The 21,925-nt window shown below is 36.9% G+C and overlaps 3 protein-coding genes across 3 annotated transcripts; 2 read left to right on the forward strand and 1 right to left on the reverse strand.

Annotated features, from left to right (window-relative positions):
• On the forward strand, positions 1–4,717 carry LOC112086693. Its single transcript, XM_024155809.1, has 2 exons — positions 1–404; positions 2,432–4,717. The coding sequence occupies exons 1-2, from the start codon at positions 195–197 to the stop codon at positions 4,337–4,339; spliced, it is 2,118 nt and encodes a 705-aa protein (XP_024011577.1). The 5' UTR covers positions 1–194; the 3' UTR covers positions 4,340–4,717.
• A 5,711-nt stretch (positions 4,718–10,428) lies between these two features.
• LOC18019520 lies at positions 10,429–14,771 on the forward strand. Its single transcript, XM_006400757.2, has 4 exons — positions 10,429–10,489; positions 11,292–12,421; positions 12,760–13,430; positions 13,526–14,771. The coding sequence occupies exons 1-4, from the start codon at positions 10,478–10,480 to the stop codon at positions 14,545–14,547; spliced, it is 2,835 nt and encodes a 944-aa protein (XP_006400820.2). The 5' UTR covers positions 10,429–10,477; the 3' UTR covers positions 14,548–14,771.
• Positions 14,772–14,931: 160 nt separating this feature from the next.
• On the reverse strand, positions 14,932–20,076 carry LOC18019521 (homeobox-leucine zipper protein REVOLUTA). Its single transcript, XM_006400758.2, has 18 exons — positions 19,077–20,076; positions 18,598–18,760; positions 18,443–18,516; positions 18,270–18,360; positions 18,077–18,172; positions 17,873–17,986; positions 17,699–17,782; positions 17,437–17,592; positions 17,276–17,350; positions 17,090–17,196; positions 16,823–16,997; positions 16,556–16,744; positions 16,397–16,477; positions 16,182–16,316; positions 15,761–16,098; positions 15,563–15,671; positions 15,327–15,476; positions 14,932–15,247 (listed from the first exon to the last, which is right to left on the reverse strand). The coding sequence occupies exons 1-18, from the start codon at positions 19,307–19,309 to the stop codon at positions 15,083–15,085; spliced, it is 2,535 nt and encodes an 844-aa protein (XP_006400821.1). The 5' UTR covers positions 19,310–20,076; the 3' UTR covers positions 14,932–15,082.
• Positions 20,077–21,925: the final 1,849 nt, after the last annotated feature.

Below are 21,925 nucleotides of genomic sequence, written 5' to 3' on the forward strand. Positions count from 1 at the left end.
CGTCTCTCTCTCTCCTCTCTCGTCGCAGACAAAGAAACTTTTGTAATTTGCAAACTCAATTCATTTACCCATCTCCTTAACTATATGGCTACAGAAGATAAGAAGTGAAGATTTTCTCCATTGGATTTCGGACAAGACCTCCAAGTTTTGTATTTTCTTTCCTTTTTTACTGATTTTGATTTCTGCGAGAAGAAATGGGAAGCAAATGGCGAAAAGCAAAGCTAGCTTTAGGTCTAAACTTGTGCCTTTACGTTCCCAAAACGCTCGAAGACCCTTCTTCTCTCTCAAGAAGATCTGACGACACCGTTTCGCTTTCTCCGGTGATGGTTCCAAGGCCCACTACGCCGATTCCTTCCTCCTCTGGTCTCCGATTGCCTAGGTCCATCAGCAAATCCTCATCAAAGGTTTGTTTTTTTTCTTTCTACTCCACTTTCGTCTCTCTCTTTTCCGGATGTTTGAATTGTGGGTTCGTCACAAGTATCGGTTTTAAGCTTTTCTGTTTACGTTTGATTAGAAAGTTTAGGTTTTTAATTTCATTTTCGTCATCTGGGTGTTTGTTTCTTCTATATTCCATTGGACTTCATCTCTAAGGTTGAATTTTTCCGTCTAATTTGTTGCTAATTTTGAAATTGTTTTTGCAAAAAGATAAGGTTGTGGAATTTCGGTTTTGGGTCGCCGTTGGATTACCGGATCTTTGTGTGGTTCAAAATTTGTGATTGTTAAACACCAAATCCAAGGGCTAATCTTTCTTGGAACTCCAAATTAATTTTTAATTTACCGTATAGTTGTTATTGTATTTTTTTTTACTTTACGAGTATTTGTTTAATCTTCAACTAATCTCTTTTTTCTAAAAAAGTCTGGATCTTCACGCACATCAAATGATCTTAGTAGTTCTCTAGTTTTTTTGTTTTTTGATGACTAAACAATAACCCATTTGCCGTAAAAAAACACACAATAACCCATTTCTTTAAAAAAACAAATTATGAAAAACCAAGCTTAAAATGTTACATATTTTTGGATTAACTTAGCTAAAGGTTCTGTTTTGTTTTAGAGATTTACAAACTTTGAAAGTATTGACCTTTTTGAAAACTGTGGGTGAAAGAAAAAACTCATTTTTTGGTTGTCTAATGTCTTGAGGGCTAATGGGGATTAGTAGATGAAAATGTAATATGATTAGTGAGATTAGGATTTGGTACTTGGTAAACATCTCTCCTCCAAAACCAACCTTGTCTTGTAATTCGAGTCATTATCTTCATCACGGTATTGACATTATAGCTGGCTTGAGATTGGATTCTATTTGATCTGTCTCTTTCCCTGGTTTATAGTGCCTTCTGTTTCTTTCACTCTTTTTTTTGTCATTTTTTCTTTTGTTTTTGTGTATAGTTTTCTTGGTCTTGTTGAAGAAAGATGAGCAATTTGTTGTAATGTAATTATCAACTCTCCTAAATGGAGCCACTGTGGGGATAAAGTTTTTGACAATAGTCAAGTGCACTTCAAGGACCAATCTCTTTTTTTTTGCTTTTTCGCATTCAACTTTTCAATTATTGTTGAAAGATACCCTTCTTAGTGTTCTAAATCTACTGTTAATTAGATATTCTCCTTGATCTAGTTATATCTTCTGTTCGTGGTATACATTTTCCTTAATCTTGGTATACATCTACTTAGCTAAATTTTCTATTTCTTAAAACGTTAACAGGATTATTGTTAGTTTTAACCATGGAATTACAGAACTGTGTGCATAAGCATTTGGTTTATATTCGCGAAAAGATCCATAGAATGGTATTCTATTCTTTTAAATTTTCATACTTTCTTTAACTTTGCGCTATTTTATTTTATTTCAACTTTGATCTTTCTAGCGTTGAATTTGCCTAAGAAAGCTTTTAATTACTGATTTGGTTAACTCTATCCTTTTACTTTATAAAGCTGTGCCCTTTGTCTTTCCCTCTCTTTTGTCCATTGTTCTTTTAATTGTTTGACCTCGTAGATTCCAATGAACTTTGATCAAGATTCCAAGATTTATATTCTAACAAAGAAACCATTATTTTTTCTTGGTCCAAGATTATTGAATGGTCAAAATACTAAACCTATTGGTTAAACTTAAACTCAGTCTCTGTCTCTTTCTTTTTTTCTTTTCCAAGTTATGGCAATGGAAAGATTCCATTTTTTATGTGCTCTTCTTTTTATGCATCATTCAATAATAGAGAGGCTCAGAGTAACAGAAACAAATGTGTCAGAGACTATGACACAAACTCACTTATGTCAGGTTCCGATGGATTCTTGTAATTTACGACAGTGACCTGTCTAACTCTGTCTTACGTGGAAACCCATTTTCTTCTCCTAAAGTTTTTCAACGTCTTTCAAACTAAAGAATCTTTTATCCAGAATCTGAGATTTCTCATTGTGTTTCTACTCTGTTTTGTGAAAATTGCAGAAAACGTGTGCGATATGTTTGACTGCGATGAAAGCAGGGCAAGGCCACGCCATCTTCACAGCGGAATGCTCTCATTCGTTTCATTTCCACTGCATCACCACGAGTGTTAAACACGGGAACCCGATTTGTCCCGTTTGCCGCGCGAAATGGAACGAGGTCCCTCTTCAGAGCCATAACGCCAAGTCTAAATCCTCTGTCAAACCAAGAGATGACGCATGGATGACAATACCACCACGCAGGTCGTCTCAGAATCAATCTTCTTCACGTCCTGACGGTCTAAGACCGGTCTCCTCCATCTTTAACACCGAGCCAGCGGTTTTCAATGACGATGACCCTCTTGAACATCAAGACCGTCCTGCTGAATCCTCCAAAGCTGGTGTCTCTGGTAAACTGGAAGTCAAAACATACCCTGAGGTCTCGGAAGTAGCGAGATCGGTTTCGTTTAAGGATTTCGCTGTGCTGATCAATCTAAAAGCTCCTGCTGCTTCGAACTCATCGTCTTCTTCTTCCCGAGCTCCTGTCGATCTAGTCACGGTTCTTGATGTGAGCGGAAGCATGGCGGGAACAAAACTGGCTTTGCTGAAACGAGCAATGGGTTTCGTGATTCAGAATCTTGGCCCGTTCGATCGTCTCTCTGTTATATCCTTCTCCTCCACGGCACGCCGTAACTTCCCTCTCCGTCTCATGACCGAGACCGGTAAACAAGAGGCGTTGCAGGCGGTTAATGCATTGGTCTCGAACGGTGGGACAAACATCGCAGAGGGGTTGAAGAAAGGCGCAAAAGTTTTGATCGACCGTAGATTCAAGAACTCGGTATCGAGCATCGTGCTCTTATCCGATGGTCAAGATACATACACCATGACAAGTCCCACCAGTGGTGGTTCAAGAGGAACGGATTACAAAACCCTTCTTCCTAAAGAGATCAACGGAAACCGGATCCCGGTTCACGCGTTCGGGTTTGGTGCTGACCACGACGCTTCTTTAATGCATTCCATTGCGGAAAACTCAGGAGGGACGTTTTCTTTCATAGAGTCAGAGACTGTTATACAAGACGCCTTTGCACAGTGCATTGGAGGTCTTCTTAGCGTCGTGGTTCAAGAGCTTTGCGTTAAGGTCGAGTGTGTGCATCCGGTTTTGCGGATTGGTTCGGTTAAAGCTGGAAGTTACCGGTTTGATAGCGGTCCGGATTCAAGAACCGGATGTATCGGAGTCGGTGATCTCTACGCAGAGGAAGAGAGGAACTTCTTGGTGAATCTTGATATCCCCATTGTCGATGGAGTTTCAGATCCTATGTCTGTGCTCAAGGTTCGATGCATTTACAAAGATCCTATGACGAAAGAGACCGTTGATTTGAGTACTTCCGGCGAAGTAAAGATTCTCAGGCCGATAGCGATTGGGGAACGAAGACCTGTGGTGTCGATTGAAGTTGACAGACAGAGAATCAGGTTACGTGCGGCGGAAGTAATCTCTGAAGCTAGGGTTTTAGCCGAGCGCGGTGACTTGACAGAAGCTGTGTCTGTTCTTGAGACTTGTCGTGGGATACTCACGGCGTCTGTGTCGGGCCGAGCCGGAGATCCGTTGTGTGTGTCACTGTGTGCAGAGCTGAAGGAGACGCAGGAGAGAATGGCGAGCCGTCAAGTGTACGAGGCTTCGGGTAGGGCTTACGTTCTCGCCGGTCTAAGCTCGCACTCATGGCAGCGAGCCACGGCGAGAGGCGACATGAGCGATACTACGACCATGAGTTACCAGACGCAGTCAATGGTGGATATGGTGAATCTTTCTCAGACCATGAATTTCGGAAAGCCTTTGGCTAGTGCTAACTCGAGCTCAAATTCTACTCCGATTCCCTCGGCTCAGAGGAGACTCCGGCAAGCTCTTACTTTTCCGGCGAGGCCAAGACCGAGGTGATTGGTGGAAAGGATTTGACCATTAAGGATTTTTCGATTTTTGTGGTTTTTTTTTCTTAGTACGATTTGTTTTGCAATTGGGAAGGTAGTTTACTCTTAATTTCTCAATTTTGGGGGGTATAAGTTGAATGAGTAGCTTTTGATGGGGGTTGAAAAAAAAAAGATAAAGAAAATGGAATCGGTGCTTATATAGGTATATATATGTTCGCATTTTTAGCAAGAGTGGCTTGGTTTTAGTCTCTTTCATTATAACTATAACTTGTTTTTTTTGCCTATGTATTTTGGTTGGTATAGGCGCGTGAATTGTGTGATTGAGGAGAGAATGTTCTCCCATAAATATTTAAAAAATTATGTACGTTTGCTATAGAAATGTTCCCAGTTAATTTCCATTATGTATACACCTTAGAATATCCACAACTCTATAGAGTATACCATTTTTGAGTATATGATGGTATTTCCTTGCCATAAATTATGGATCTAAATACTAACAACGGAATTTTGCAGATTATTGGATTTTGAAGGATAGTTGATGGTATTTTCTAACGGAGTTTTATAGTAGCTATTAGCTAACATGCAAAAACATTGAAAAATTATTTGTATATCTCTCCATAATTCCAAACTTAATTCTGGGCCTTACCACCCCATGATTAAATGGGCCAAGTAATGGGCTTGGAATGCACCTATTTCTAATTTCTAATAGTTTGAGTGACCTCTTGAAGATTAATGAGGTAAGCCAATCCGTTAAAATCTAATAAGCAAGCATGAGTGACCACGTCTCTATTGACATCTCAAGAGAATCAATCGCTTACATGTCGACGTAGATTATAAACTTTATATTTGATCCTGACATGTATTTTTGTGGTTTGTGATAGTATTGTGGATATTCGATATGTCACTATTTTCCAAAAAATTTCTGATTCAAATATATATTATGATGGAAATCTATGAAGGTGGTTCTTTAGCAAAGCGATAAAAAAAAAAAGTTTTAGCATTTTTCATATAAACAATTAGCATTTGTGTCGTGCTAACCTGCTGTTAAAAGGTATTTTAAGTTTTTAACTATGTATCAGTTTGGGGTTTTTTGCTCGAATCACCTCGAATTGCAACTCAAGTCAATTGTATTATCTTCTTTATTTTTCAAATTCGTTTTCTGTTTATGAATTTACATAAATTTATGAGGCACAAAAAAAAAAAAATTTATGAGGTGGTAGTAAACTAGTAATACAGCATTGAGCAGACAAGTTTGTGTGTTATGGGCATATTTGGCACTATGAATCCAACCCTACCGTACTTCCTAATTAAAATTGGAATTTTGTAAGTTTCACTTACTTTATAAGACCCAAGTTGCAGTGCTTATAATCTTGCAAGTGGACTAATGGTATTACAACGCCAGAAACTCCTCCGGAGCTTAGTGGTGGCATTGTTGTATTAGTTTCTGACTCTTGGTTCCATATATAAGATGTGATAATTGAGTACAATCTCGTTCGACTGACAACAACAACAAAAAGTTTTACGTTTTCGTTCGACTTTATATCTTACATGTATGTGGGTTAGTATTTATGTGAATGAATTACGAGACTATAGCCTTAATTATTTTGGCATGTAGTTCGTCGTTTATATGTTTATCATATTCCAGAACGAAATCACTATTATTTACACTTTATTTATTGATGAGACGTTGAAAGGATCAGTTGCTAGCACATGCGATAGAACTCGAAAATAGATTATTATGAACAAAAACTATTTTCCACTTAAATCATTTCAATATAAATCTAAGCGGAAAGAGATCCACTTGAACATCCAATTAGAAATTTCGTCCTTGTTAGCCCCATGATAATCTGAATCTATGAGTGGGGGCAACCATGCACTATTTCGTGGTATATATTATTTGTCGTGTAGTTTGATTTGGACATACACACATATCGATATGTATTATGTGTCTATAGGTGTATCATGTATGCATGTGTTTATATATTTATAACTACACACGCATACCGGATCAAAGTACAAAATGCAAGTTGCAACGACTATAAAATTCTTTGCATTATGTGATTTTCCTTTATTTTTTGGTGGAAGCTTTTTGCATTATGTGATTCTAAGTTAGAAATATTATACCAAATCTAAGTTCTAAGTTTGAAATATTATAGCAAATCAAAGTTTGAACCTGAAATTTCTTATAAGAAATTCACTGGCTCCTAGATTAAAATTTTCTTCCGTATTGTTGCCTTACGGAATCTTTGTGACCCTAACCCCAATTTTTTTGTTTGTGCTTATGACCGATCTTGATTCTAGGACGAATTGTTAAGGAGGAAATGAATGGATTTTCACTGCGATTGACATTACAATTAGTTTTCCGTAGTGCCTAATAGCAAAAAAAAAAAAATCTCTGCTTTTTCATTGTGTATTAATAACATTAGGTTCAGATTTAAATTCGGGTACTAATAAAGTTTAGTGTCTTATATAAAAATCGACTTATCTATCTTCAGCCGACCATAAGAAATAACAAACAAAAAAAATATCTTAACGTCAAAAGATCATAAACGTCCTATAACTTTTTGTTGACATCCACAAACGTCCTACATTACTTTCTTATATTCCCACAACACAAATGTATAAGTAATAGGAAGTACTGTATTACCTCTATCTTCCATTCAGTGCATATCATAATTTTGTTTGGTATATTAAAAACTGAAGACTATAAATCGATAGTCGACTTGCTCACGTGCTAAAGCCTGTGTTCTTGGATCTCAAGATCTACCTCCAAATTCTCTCAAGAAAGTCAAAGTAGCTAAATATGATTGTAAAAGTCAAATAGTTATTAATAGCATTCAATATAAAAAATCAATTATTAAATTTCATGTCATGAATACAAATAATTTTATGTCAGTCGAATTTTAAAACTTTATTTTCATCTACCAAAGACCGCTCGATTATTTAAGTTCTCCTTAAGACTTTAAATAATATTTAACCGATCGAACTGGAAAGAAGAAGCAATGATTAACCAACCCTCCTCCCCAAAAAAAAAGTAACGTGGAATCAAATATATCCTAGCAATATTCTTAAGCATATTGCTAGGATAGAGTCTCCCTCGTGGAATACCAATATTCTTTTCTTACGAAGTTTATTTAACACCGAGTAGAAGAAAAAACACAAAATTGGGTTGGAAAGACTAAATGCTCCGCAAATTTGATGGTTAATTATATCTGAAGTTGGAGATAATCCTAGCTATATTAATCTATCTACTTTGGAAAAGGTTGTTGCCGTATTGGTCGAAATGGTTAGTTTGTGTTCATTGGACGACCATGAAAAGATGACCAAGGACATACATATTAGGCTAAAAATCAACGAATACATCGATACTAGCCTAATTTGATGAAATCTTCATAGGAATATTCTAGACAAATAAGTCAATAGCAGCAATGAATGCAAAAACAAAACAATCCAAAAAACATTTTTGTTTTGATCAATGATCAGAGTTTAATATGTATAGTCATAATCTGTTATCCAATCGTTAGTTTAGATTGGACTCTTTAGAATTAGATGGCGACGTCCTAAGTATAGCACACAGGACTTTATGCTATGTGCGTTACAAACTGACATTTGAGTATATACCTGCATTTATTATGTCTTGTACTTATCTGTTACATATACGTCGCATCACCAAAAAAAATATGTATACTGATCTACATCACTTCTTTTCTATATTCTAATATCTTGTAAGGATCGTATTTGTCTAGTTTTTTACTTTTTTTCTTTCAGGCTCGACCGTTATGTATACCCCTAGAACAGGACATGTTTTAAGTATCAAGTCGCCTAAAACAGGACATGTTTTAAGTATCAAGTCGCCTAAAATGAACTGCTAAGTCACCTAAAAAGCGTATATATGTAATGTCCTGTGTTATGTATGTTAAACAAAAACGAAAATCACAGACGGGTGAAAAAAAATTAGATTTCGCAAATTATTATTTGGTAACTTTATTGTTTCTCTACTTGCATGATGGATCGACTTACTACGGTGACTGTTCATCAACTCGTTCCTGCTTCCTTCTTTTGGCGTAAAGTCTTTCATTTTCTAGATATTTATAAAGACAAACAATTATTCATTTTGTTCGGAAATTAAAAACTTCTTGATAAATGACAGAAATATTATGCTATTCACTTTTGTATCTAATATACTCTCTTGTCAAATAAACGCCATACTGTATTTTTAACAGCAGTGTTTTTACCCTTTTCTTAATATTATTGCATGCATAATGCATGTGTGAAGGTTTCTTGTTTTAAGAACATGTGAAAACCATATGTTATGATCGAAATCCGTCAGAATAAATAAAAATTCTCAGTAAAACGTAAATTATAATTTAAGAATAACGAATATGATCACCACTTGTACACCAACTTTGAATCAAACATGTACAGTATACGGTATATATACCACTTGTACAAGGACTTTAATCGGACATATAAACACATTAGAAAGTGGTGTATTTGACACTATGAAGTTGACAAATGCTAAAAGCTAAGTTTGGTGAAGTTCTAATAAGTAATTACTCTATACATTCGTGTTAATGATCATGACTATATGTCGGTCCACATATATTAGGTAAAATGGAACAACGAAGCTGCTTGGTCGTGAAAAATAAAAGTTGGTTTCTGAGGAAGTCAAATTACAACTTCTTAGAAAATATATATACAACATTTTCCATATTTGGAGAGACCGGTCATCATAATTCAACCTTTCGTTAGATTTATAGCGGCCTCAAATTATCCTAGCTACCCACACAAAAAAAAACAAAAAACAAAAAAGTTTTGGTGGTTTTCTCTTTCCTTAAATTTGTTAAAATGGTTTGGTCTTCGTGATCAGTGATATATGAAATACTTTTCACATCTTGTAAATACATTGTTTTGTTGATTCATATCTTTACAAACACTTGAAATCTACAAAAAAAAATTCACATGAATAGTAAAATGGCCGAGAATTTGTTTATGATCCGTCTCAGTAGTAGCTCTAAGAAAATTGATTCACATGTATTCATATTGAAATAATGAAATGTATCCAAGATATATGTATATGTTTGTGTATACATGGTATAAGTTAGAAAATGTGATGTGAATGGATGGTATGACTTTAATTATCAATGTGAAGAACATTAGACACCTAAACTTATACAGAATTGTACACAAAAATTACACATATACGTAGACACGTATGCTATCGTATACAGTACGTATATGTTTATATAGATGTACTTTATATGAGTCAACAGAGGCAATCAACGTCAAAAAAAGGAAGGTAGCAATCATGTTCATCGTATTTTCAATTTGGTGAGATTATGGATGATTATATTCTTAATTATAGTCACACATGCGTGACCGACCTCAAAACTCATAATCTAGGTAACAAATAACTATTAATCATAACAATAATAGTGATAACAATAACAATAACTATTATTGCTATATCAAAGAAAACAATAACGGTAGTAATTAAGCATGATGTTTTTTACACAGGAGAAAAGAGATATTATTATACTAATATTTATCAATGTTCAAAACTTCTGTAGGCATAGAGCGTTTTAGGGAGGGCTTATCACAGCCTCATCAATTTATAGAAGAGATTTGTATATCTTATTAATATTATAGTTAATAGTTAATTTGAAACTAAAAATTATGATGTTAAATATATCTTTATATATTTCCCCATTTTCTTTATTTGTAATTTTTAAAATAATTAGCTACCTTTTGTTTCTTGTTATTATGTATTATATATGTGGAATTAAAATGGAGTTTTTATGGTAAAATGTTCGGTTGAAGTCCATTAAAAAGTAGAATATTAAGATAACAGAGAGACTATAATATAAGCAAAAGGTGGCAAATTGCTGCAAAGTTCAACTACGTATCTACATGCAAATTGCAAAGTCAAACCGTCGCTTGTCCGAAACATTTTGTATAAAATGTTTTTATACTCCTAAGACTTTCAATAACTCGTTCTCTACTCAAATCTTTCTTTCTTTCTTTGAATTCTTAGACTCTTTTACTTCAGTTTTGCATTATTCAAGGAGAATCTGTTACTATAATATAATATATCTTGTGGATCGATTGTTGAAGAAGAAAAGGCTTGATTCCCACAATACGATCGATCATGTACACAAAGGTAATAAACTTTATGTATCTCCTTCTCGACTAGGCTGCATAAATCTTTAAATTTTCATATACTAATATGAATGAATAGATTATTGAGTACATACGTTAGAATACCTGATATATAAAAATGAATAGAGTACGTTAAAATTGATTTTGTTTTCCACACCGAGTATACTAATTTTGTTAAGCTTTTGAACAATTTTAAGTTCCGTGGATGCGATATTGAGAAAAGAGAACTATTGAATTAACTAAACAAAAGCCTAATTCAAGTAGCAAAGCGATTATAACATAATAATAATAATTTTTTTGAAAAGTAGCATAGCTATTGAAGTGAATATGACTACATACATATATATATATACAATATTGTTTTTTGCAAAATAAAAAACATAGCATATGGAAGTGTTAAATGCAAAGGTATCCCTTTTATACGCCAATGAACCCGGCTTAAATGATAGTTTCTTGAATAATAAAACAAATTGATAAGTTACACAATCTAACGGTATCGCGTAACCTTTTTTATACATTCAACCAATAAAAATTAATAAAAAAAATCTTGTTTTTTAAATATTAACACTTTACTTTATTTTTAATGAACGTTTACCCCATGTGAATCCTCCTTGTGTAATGCTTCTTCACCCACAAATCTCACTTTATATTATATATGTTTGTGTACTGTGTTTATCTCTTGTTCACATATATATACATTGCTATAAACAGTTTACAGAAAGAAGAAAAAAGCACCAACCTCCACATTCTTGTTTCCCTCTTTCGTTTTCTCATTTTTCTCGTGTTTTCTTCAAATAAACAAGGTTTTGGATTCTGAGAAAATGGGTTTTATTCGGCCACCGGCTGTAAGAAGCGGCGGAGATTATATAGAGAGCATCTTTGGCGAATATTCTGCCGGAAAACCAAAGCCTAGCCGGAAACTCAACTCCGCCAAGTTCGTGACGGCGCTGACATTTCTTCAGTTCGCATTTGCCGTCTACGCCACCGGACTTCTCTACTACATGAGTCCTTCCATTGACTTACGGGCCAAACCAGACTTCACTTGGGCCACCAAATGGGCCCATAATATGCGTAATTACATTGTTACCCCTCACGTCGTCAGCCATTACCAAGACTCTGCTTCCTTTCTCAAATCAGAGGATCATTTCCCGGGGAAGGTTTCTCCGGCGGAGGTTTGCGAGTATGAGAAGATCGATTTCTCGCAGAAGAAATCCAACGACGATAAGATGGTCAAAATGAAGAGGGAGCTTTACGACGAGGTTTTGGGGTTCCAGAAGAAGAACCTTGGGTCTGAGAGTTTAGATGAGTTGATGAAGATGAAGTCTAAATGGGCTTTAAATGGGCCTAGAAAACCCAAAATAACAGTGATACTAAACCATTTTAAGAGGAAAACGCTTTGTGCTCAGCTTGATTCTCTCCTCCACCAAACGTTGCCGTTTCATCATGTCTGGGTTTTGGCCTTCGGGACCCCAAACGAAGCTTCTCTCCGGCGAATCACCGGAAGCTACAACGATTCTCGAATCAGCTTCATCAGCTCGAACTACGACTTCAAATACTATGGACGGTTCCAGATCGCGCTTCAGACGGAGGCGGATCTGGTTTACATACTCGACGATGATATGATTCCTGGGAAGAAGATGCTTCAGATGCTCGCGCACGTCGCCGGGACGGAGAAGTACGAGAACTCTGTTCTGGGAAGTATCGGACGGATTCTTCCTTTCCGGCAGAAGGATTTCACGTTTCCGAGCTACAGGAAGTTTAGATCCAAGGAAGCTGGGCTTTACTTGCCTGATCCGGCTTATGACATCACTCTGGATCGAATCCTCCAGGTCGATTTCTTATCGAGCTCGTGGTTCTTATCGGCGGAGCTGGTGAAAGCGTTATTCATCGAGAAACCATTCACATTCGCCACTGGCGAAGATCTTCACCTGAGGTTAGTCACCTGTGTCATCGATTCTGGGAATTTTTTCGGGAAAATCAAATTTTTGAGTACACAATAAGGCAGTGTTCTAATTCCTTGAATTCCAGGAATTTGAATAAAAACCGAAAATAATATTATAATATTGTAAAAGTCTCATACAATCTCGCATTGATACATACTCATTGCAGTAACGTTCATCAAAAATGATGATCTTCGTGAGAGTAATAGAATCACGTGTTTAGACAATATTTTCGTTTCATGAGAAAGTAAAATTATATTCATTCTCTGGTGTGAAAAAAGGAAACTTTGTTCTGAAGTTGGGTTTGATTTTCTTTTTTGCGCTTTTGCAGCTATCAGCTGCAGAAATACAGAAATGCCGGATCTTTCGTTCTTCCAGTGGATCCAAATGACAAGGAGACATGGGGAGATAGTGAACATAGACTCGCTTACGTGTCTGAGACCACAGTGATCTTCAAAAACATTGTCGAAGTGAGAGACAACCAATGGTGGAAAGCACTTTCGACTGGTTACGTAACTCAATGGGCTGCAATGCATCCTCAGAAGATCGACGCTCTGTTTTACGCACATTCAATCGACGAAGTCAAAGCACTTGGTCCTTTGCTTGAAAAGTTCAGAACCACCGTTGGTAAAAAGGCTTACATAGCGGTATCGGGCGGGAAATTCTGTCCGTGTGAGGATGCAGCCTCGGCTTTGAATTGGCCTAAGGTGGTTTGCAGTGAGAGAAGGTTCAAGATTTTTGATTTGGAAGTTGGAGCTATATTGGGTGTGTCGAACTCAGAGGTACCTGTGTTGCAAGCTGTGTATTCGAGCATGAAAGGGCTTATCAAGATCCATAACCCGAGCGTTGTGATAACGGTAGCTGATGCTGATCCTAATGTCAAGAAAGCTTTGAAAATGGCTACAGAGATTAACCCGAATGGCACCGCACTGGTTCTTCTCCCGAGAGCTTCTATCTCCAAGGTTCTATGGATGGCTGATTTAAGATCAACTGCATTGCCAAGTATGTATCAGTATCTTTTTTCTTTTGCCTGTTTGATATTGCTTTTTTCTCAATTTCGTTTTACCTGAGTTGACAAAAAAATGTTTTGATTGCAGACTGGAATAAGATGAGAATCTCAGTGAACATCATCACTCAAAACCGAGCTCAGTCTTTATTAAGATTGCTTAGGTCTTTGAGCAATGCATACTACCTAGGTGACGAAATATCTATCAGCTTCAACATGGATAGCAAAGTGGATGAAGAGACGATAAAAGTAGTGAGCACATTCGATTGGCCTCACGGAACAAAAACCTTAAGAAGAAGAATCATCCAAGGAGGCTTAATCCGAGCTGTGAGTGAGAGTTGGTATCCAGCTACTGATGATGACTTTGGTCTCTTGCTTGAAGACGACATCGAAGTCTCTCCTTATTACTACCTCTGGATCAAATACGCTCTACTCGCTTACCACTACGACCCTCAAGTCTCTTTCCCGGAACTCGCCTCCATCTCTCTTTACACACCCAAAATAGTCGAAGTGGTTAAAGAGAGACCCAAATGGAACCCAACAGATTTCTTCAAACAAATCCATCCACACACTCCTTACCTTCACCAGTTGCCTTGTAGTTGGGGAGCCGTTTTCTTCCCAAAGCAATGGAGAGAGTTCTATGTCTACATGAACATGAGATTCACGGAGAACGCGAAAGCTAATCCGGTTCAGATTCCAAAATCAAGAACCAACGGTTGGCAAGCTTCTTGGAAGAAATTCTTGATCGACATGATGTACCTTAGAGGATACGTTAGTCTCTACCCAAACTTCCCTAACCAACAAAGTTTCTCAACCAACCACATGGAACCAGGAGCTCACATCGCAGCCAAAGACAATATGGTGAAACACGACAAATCCGATTTCGAAGTTCCTTTGCTTATGGATGATTTCAGAAACTTCTTACCGAACCAGAAACTCCCTCCCGCTTCAAAGCTTCCATCACTCAATCTATTTAACATTCCTGTTTCTCTTAAAGGTCTTAAAGCTGCAGGAGCTAAGCTTGGTCAAGATGTTCTCCGTTGCAACAATGTCACCGAGATTGTCGCCGTCAATCATCAGACTGGTTTACCGGCGAGATGCATGAAATTCTGAAGAGCCTTTCATTTTAAACGGCCGGTCAAAAATTGTACTCGGCTGTAATTTTTCTTTCTTACATCTGTGGATTCTTGTTGATTCTTTGTTTTTTTTTCTTAACTAGTTATATACAATATTACTAAATGGTAAAAGGAACTAAATATAAAGGGATATGTAAGTACTGACAAAAGGCAAAAGAGGAAGTGATGTGTAACCTTTGACTCGGTAGTCATCACTAGAAACATGAATGCTCTTTTCATTCCATGATTTGATTCCGATGAAGAAGAAGAAAAACAGCTACATGTCGAAGATATGGATAGGAGATTGTAATAAAATAAAAGATGGCACATCATCCTTTTTATATAATGCGATATAGATATTATCAGGTCTCTTTTATGGTTTCCTCGCTAAAATAAAAAACAAAATGAAAAGCAAGGAAGAACATTTGATCAAAACAGTGACTGAGACACCTACACAACCAAAAAACAAAAAATTGAGTTGTCTAAATGTAAATTTGATTAGCCTTTCCTAAAATCCTCACAAGAGATAAAGATTACACAAACGACCAGTTTACAAAGGAGAAAGCAAGACAATGCAAATTACTGCTGTCGTTGTTGTCTTCAGATGCAGCAAACACTTTCCAAGCAACAGCTTGTTCATAAGTCACATGCCTTCCCATCGTCGAGAGACAGATTCCTGAAGGCAAGCAAGCAAATCCCTGTAGAGACAAACACATTTTCTCAGACAGTGAATCCAAACGTTATCTGACCAAAAGATTTGTCATTTTCTTGCGTTACCTGTTGCATTAGCTTGGCGAAATCGGAGCAGAGAGCCTTTCGACCAGACTCATCAAAGATCTTTTCGAGTGTGATGTCTTGTAAAGCTACAAGTGTTGTCTCTAGCATGTCTAAACCCGCCTGGTTCGCAAACATAAACACTGGTTGCGGCTGCAACATAACCATACCATATTAAAACTAAAAGCACACAAACCAAAAGCAGAATTTAACACCCCTATTTGGTAGAGGACACACACCTTTAAAGAGCAACACAAGATGGCATCTTGGTGATCCCAAAGAAGTTTCAATACCGAGTCGTTGCTACCAAGCGAGTCAATCGTCAGCAACTCTGAGCCTAAGTGGTGACTGGAAAAACAAACATATCAAAACGTAAGACATCATCGATAAACTGGGTGTTTTCAAGAAAGAATTCACAAGTAGCCATTAAAACCCACGTGTAACTTTGGGAGATCCACTGGGCAAGAGTAACAGCTTCAGGAGATCCCGGGGACAATTTGGAGCCTAGACTCGGGCTTATCCCAGACGGTGAGATCGCCATTGCAACACGTTGAACCGATGAAATCACGCTCCGCACGTACTGACAAGCCATACCAGCAACATTTTCTTGCAAGTTGTTCTCGAAAGGGAACTGAAACGCGATAGTGAGGATACACCTCGAGCTTGAGTTAGCAGAAGAGTTTCCAGAAGCATTCTCTGGTGATGGACCAACTTCAAGGCTAGAAGTTAAGTCTAATGTGCGGTGGTTAGCAGTTAACAGATCTTGCGAATCTCCCTGTATAAGAAAAAATATGTAAGCATTGGAGAATAACATCTCTAGGTAAGTAAAGAAACAGTGACGGAGCAAAAGACAAGTACCGTTTTAGCATCAACAGGTATGACTCGGAATCCAGATGGAACAAGCGGAGCATCATCAGGGAACATCTCATTAATCGGAGCAAATATAAGCTCGGAACAAGCTCCAACAGCATTTTCGTCAATCCCGGTACAAATCTGCCATACATCATCAAGTTAATTTAACTACAAGATTGGAGTAATTTCAAGTATCCATCAAGTTATTAGAAATGATATACCTGAAGAAGATGGACATCCCGGGACATAAATGCATCTTCTTGTGCAAGAGAATGACCTTCTAATCTAACTACTTCAAGCATCTGTAACAAAACCAAATACATTAGGTGACAGAACACAAACTGATGTTTTCCTCATTGGATAAGACTAGAAACCCTTACTTCTTCGTGTTCGATTGTATGCCCTAGTGGCATTATGATTTGGCTCCCGGTGAACCTCGTTGGCCTCATTCCCGGATAAGCAAAGGTACCAGCTTTAAGCGTCGCAGCAGAATATGCATCAACATTGAAATCAGCCCACTCGGATCGATGCTCTCTGAGAAACCGAATCAAAACCGCAGGAGGAACATTCTACACAAGACATTAAAGAACATTAATCTAGGCCATGAAATAAAGGGTCAAAAGCACACAAGAGAACCAATAACGTACTTGGAGAAGCATTGAAGCCTTGGCACAAAGCACGCCTCCAAGGAACGAAAGAGAATTAGAAATGTTATTCAAATGCTTCGTAGAGTTAATAGCAACGATAATGTCTTCCGCGCCATCACAATGCATCGTAGACCAACCGTCGTCACCAAAACCATTAACCGCATCATTAAAACCCCTGCAAGAAAACCAATAACAAGAAAACAAAATTAAAAAACAGAGAAAACAGAGAGCAAAGAAGAACTATATTTCAGCTAATGATCGAATTACCTGCTTAATCTCTGGCTAAAGGTTCTAAGAACAGCGGGCTGCCTTCCTATTCCATACACTAACTCACCATTAGACTCCTGAGCTAACTGCCTGATATACCGCAACGCCTAAAACATGAACCCAACCATTAGAAACGGATATTAATCAATCATATATTAGCATGGTTACTTTTATATACACACTCACGGAAATGGTCATTTTTTGTGCCACCACTTTGGATGACTCATAAAGGGGTCGAAGCACATCAGGAACACTCCAAGCCTACAATGCAAGAACACTAGACTTAGAATCACTTCATTTTAAGGAAGCAACCACACACAATATATTCTCTGGGAAGATCTAATTACCTCAAGATTAAGGTGATCGACAATGTGAATAATTGAACCGCCACCATCACAAGGCCTGATTAAATACCCACTAGAAAGCATTTCTGCTCTCACGAACTGAGAAGCTGAGGCAGCATTAGGACCAGCTCCAGAACCAGAAAGTGACCTCTCACAAACCTTTTAAAGACACATTGAAAGAATAAAAAAATAGCTTTTTGTAGAAGAGATATGTGCGTATTTATTCTTAAAACTTTTATGTAAACACATTATGAGAGTTGCATACCACAAAACTGCCATTGTCGAGGCTAGTTGTGTATCTCAGGGTCCAGAAATCGCGGGCAGGAGCCAGGGTCGTTGGTGCATATGTCTGACGAAAAGTCATTTCTCAACTGTATTTATTTTCATCTTCAATGGTTGTAAGAGACAGAAAACTAAACCAAAAGAGAATAAGATTCACCTGCATATACACGAGCTCAATTGTGCCGCCATTACCGGCCGGGAACATAGTGAAAACTTCAAGGCTCCTACAGTCACGGAACCAAGACGGCCGGTCTTTGAGAATCTCTGCAATCTGCAAGAAAATAGTAAACCAGAAATGGCTGAGAGTGAAACAGGTTTGAGTCTTGTCCGTATAGCATTGAAAAGAGTGGCATGTTCTTACCTTCATAGGTTCTAAACTAACAAGACCACAGGCTCGAGCTGCCACTCCACTGCATCGTTGCGAAATAGCAAAGATGCCAACCGAATCCGGACCAGGCTAATAAAATACACAGCAACAGATTACACATTTTCAATATTATACATTGCAATAAATATTTCAAAAACAAGAGTAAAGATAGGAGACAGCGTAAAACCTTCATCCCGGGCATCTGAACCCAATCAACAGCAGTTCCTGTAGCCTTGGATAGGAACTCTGCCAAGGTCTCCTCTGCGATCGAGAGCAATCTAAGAACAAAACCAAGTGATTAGACCAAGAGAGAAAAGTTATGAAAAAAGTCACTACAAATTTCAAAAAATGAAACTTTACCCAGCAGGACTATTCGCGTCTCTAAGCGAATGCTGAGGAGTATTGACCACAGATTCGCAGCTTGCATCTGTCACCTGAAATCACAACATCAATTCAATAACTTACACGGATAATTCTTTTTCCCAAAAAAAAAGAGAAATTTTTGAGTTACGTACAACAGTTGTTAGTTGCTGCTTCATGTATCCATTTTCACAGACAAGCTGAGAAACTTGCTTCTGCAATCTATCATTCTCCTCCATCAACAGTTTATTCATAGCCGAAAGCTTCCGGTTTACGCTCTGGAGCCTCGACGCCTCTTTCCTCTGCTTATCTCGACACCTAAACCCCACAAAACCAGATAAGATTATGCATCAGACAATAGACATAGTCACAAGAATAGTCATAGAGCTAATGAGGATAAATGATACACATGAATCCAAATCCGGCACTTCACATCAAAACTACTAGACAGATTCAGAGAAACCCTTTTAAACGAAAAATAAAAAGACAGGAAATTGTGTCGGAGAATCGAATCACGGACCAAAATCTTCTAAGAGCAACAAAACAAGACAAAGGAATACTCTTCTAAATTACAGATTTTTTTTCATTCCTTCTTCCTAGAAAGTGAGAAGAAGCAATTTGAAAAAAATTATACCTCCGGTTCTGAAACCAGACTTTGATCTGCTTAGGCTCGATATTGGCCAAAATGGAACATTCACGGATCAATTGTTGTCGCCGGAGCGAGCTTGGCTTAGGACACTCGGAGTAGACACGCTCGAGCGCCTCCACTTGCTCCGCCGTGTACCTGACGTACTTGCCGCTACTGTCTAAATGTCTATTCATGCTGTCACTACTTCTGTCTTGGTGATTAGCCACCGCCATCTCCATTTTTTCTCGACCACAAAACTCCAAAGTCTCAAACTTGCTTCTTCTTCTTCTTTACTTCTCTTCCCTTTTTTATTTTTTTTTATCTATAAATCTTTATTTTTTCTTAGGAAAGTCCGTCGTCGTTTCTTAAGAGAAACGTAAATTGTAATTCTTTTGTTTTTTCAGACAAAGAAGATTCTATGGTCGTGGCTTGTAGCGAAAGACCAACGACATGTGGAAACTGAGAATTTTGGAAAAGAAAAAAAAAGGAAGCGAAGATGAGGAAAAAATTAAAACAGTGAAAAGAAAGATTCAGATCTGAGAATTTTGAAGATTCTTCCAGGAATACAGAATCACACCCAGAAACCCAATTACAGAGTTTGATTTTTTTTTTCTGGGAAAAGAGAAAGAAGAACCCAAAACTTTCCCTGAGAAAGTGACGTTAATTCTCTCAGAGAAGAGAGACACCAAACGCTCGAAGCATTAGCAGAATCCAGTACACAGAAACCTTGAAAACAATGATGGCAAAGAAGAAGTAGAAGAAACCCAGAACATCACTTGGTACAATCGAAGCTGAAAAGGTTTGAAACTCAGGAGAACACTAAAATAAATTCAAATGAAGAAAAGAGATAGTGGTTATGTGAGAAAGTGAAGAAAGTGAAGGAGAGAGAGAGAGTAAGTGATGTGTGTCCGCTTTCTGAACTTAGAACAGAGGGAGGAATAAAAGAGAAGAGAGAGAGAGAGAGAGAAATCGTGAAACAGAGGATTTGCACGCAAACCGACAAGCTGTGCATAAGCGGAAAAAGAAAAGTTGTCCCTCTTCTTTATTAATAATAATACGGCGATCATTTACGAACTTGTCCCTCTTCTTTTTGTGAAATGACTATATAGGAAACCATTTATTTAGTCTTTTTACTCTTTGGAATTGGATAGTTAAAATCGAGTTTAGTTAAAGAAGATAGTCTAATCTCTTAACCTCTTTTGTTTGTTTTCAACATTCGGTCTAAACCTGTTAATGAAATGTAACGTCCATTTTTTTTGTTCTTGGCTGAATGCTTCTTAGATGTGTGGAGGATCATGCATTGCAAGGGATTACCAAAGAACAGATGTCTTCTATGCACGAGACGCTCTAAATTGTAGAAAATCAAACAACTAAAAAAGTACTCAAATATTTTGAGAAAACAATGGTTTGACACTTTAATTTTTGTACTTTTTTCAATTTTTTATAAGTGAATGTTTAGAGTTGTAATTCCATACTAAAATGATGTGGAATTTTATCTGGTAAGCATTTTTGGTTTGTAGCTAGGATGTTCTTTTATTCTAAATTCTAAACCCCTAAATAAATGTTTTGGAAAGAAAACAAAACATACAAAAAAAAAACAACAAAAATATGGTTGTCGTGATTGTGAGTTCTAGATAGAACTAAATAAAATGCAAATGTGGAAAGCTCTTGTAAAACCTAAGGAAAAATAACAAATCTTATCAAACACTGCTTTTATTCCAATTTAAAATATACATGTTGAAGTTATCCACAATTTAAAAAAAAATATGGAGGAACAACTTATCGTCCTTCACTAAAAGTTTTATTCATTAAAAAAAAATAAAGTAAGACTTAATTATAAGACATGGTCTACTACTAAAGTTGTGCTATTGAAGTTATGCTTGTAACAAATGGTGTTTTCAACTTTCTTCTATTATGAGATCTACACAATTGTTTTCTACCTTAGCGAATTTTCGAGTTGCAAATTTCAATCGTAAAAATTCGACGGAAAATAAAAACGTTATTACGAGAAGAATAAACAAAGCCTATGATCGCTCTCTGTCTCTGACATAATCATTTTAACACATCAAGCAATCAAAGTATGTCTTGTTATGAAACACATTCTCTCACTATCCCTTTGTGGTAGTGTTTTATTTGTTAGAATGTCTTATCTTCATTTATTATACGAACCAAATTTGTATTATTTGAAAAGTATATATACAAGTGTTTAGGTCTAGATTTTACCACTAAAAACCAATGGTCAGATACACCATTAAAAAGACTAGGTCCTTCGGTACATGTGTAAGATACAAATTGTAAATTTTTGTAGCCAGTGATCGAATTTTCACTTCAAAGATACAATCAATAGTTAGGTATGATATGTAAAAAAAATGGCGTTGCTGCAAGAAAAATGGTAACTATTTTCATTGATAAATAAAAGTAACTAGAAAATAACTAACTTGCATGGTATCTAGAATGATGAAACAATTTTGAGAATAAAATTAAAACTAAAATTGTTAAGATTAGTGATTGTTTTATTTTCTCATCCAGATTAGTCATTCTCATTCTATATATAAAACTTTTACGAGAACAAGCGCTACTACATGAAGCTGAGGCTGAAGGAGCTAAACCGCTAACAACACGCCAAAATATGAATACTAGTTTAAATGTTTTCATTGGAATTATTTATAGTCTAATAACCTATCATTTACTGACTGATTAAAGCAGCGAATAAATTAATTTGTAGATCACAATTATAAAATTGGAAAAAGGAATCAGAAGACAGTGATCGGTCAAACACAGTGATACGACTAAACCTCTTTGACATCTTTTACATATCATAGTGCCTTTTCTTTCATCTGTAAGTGTAATTACTT

The sequence above is a fragment of the Eutrema salsugineum genome, unplaced genomic scaffold (genome assembly GCF_000478725.1).
Source record: "Eutrema salsugineum unplaced genomic scaffold, Eutsalg1_0 scaffold_2, whole genome shotgun sequence".
NCBI lineage: Eukaryota > Viridiplantae > Streptophyta > Magnoliopsida > Brassicales > Brassicaceae > Eutrema > Eutrema salsugineum.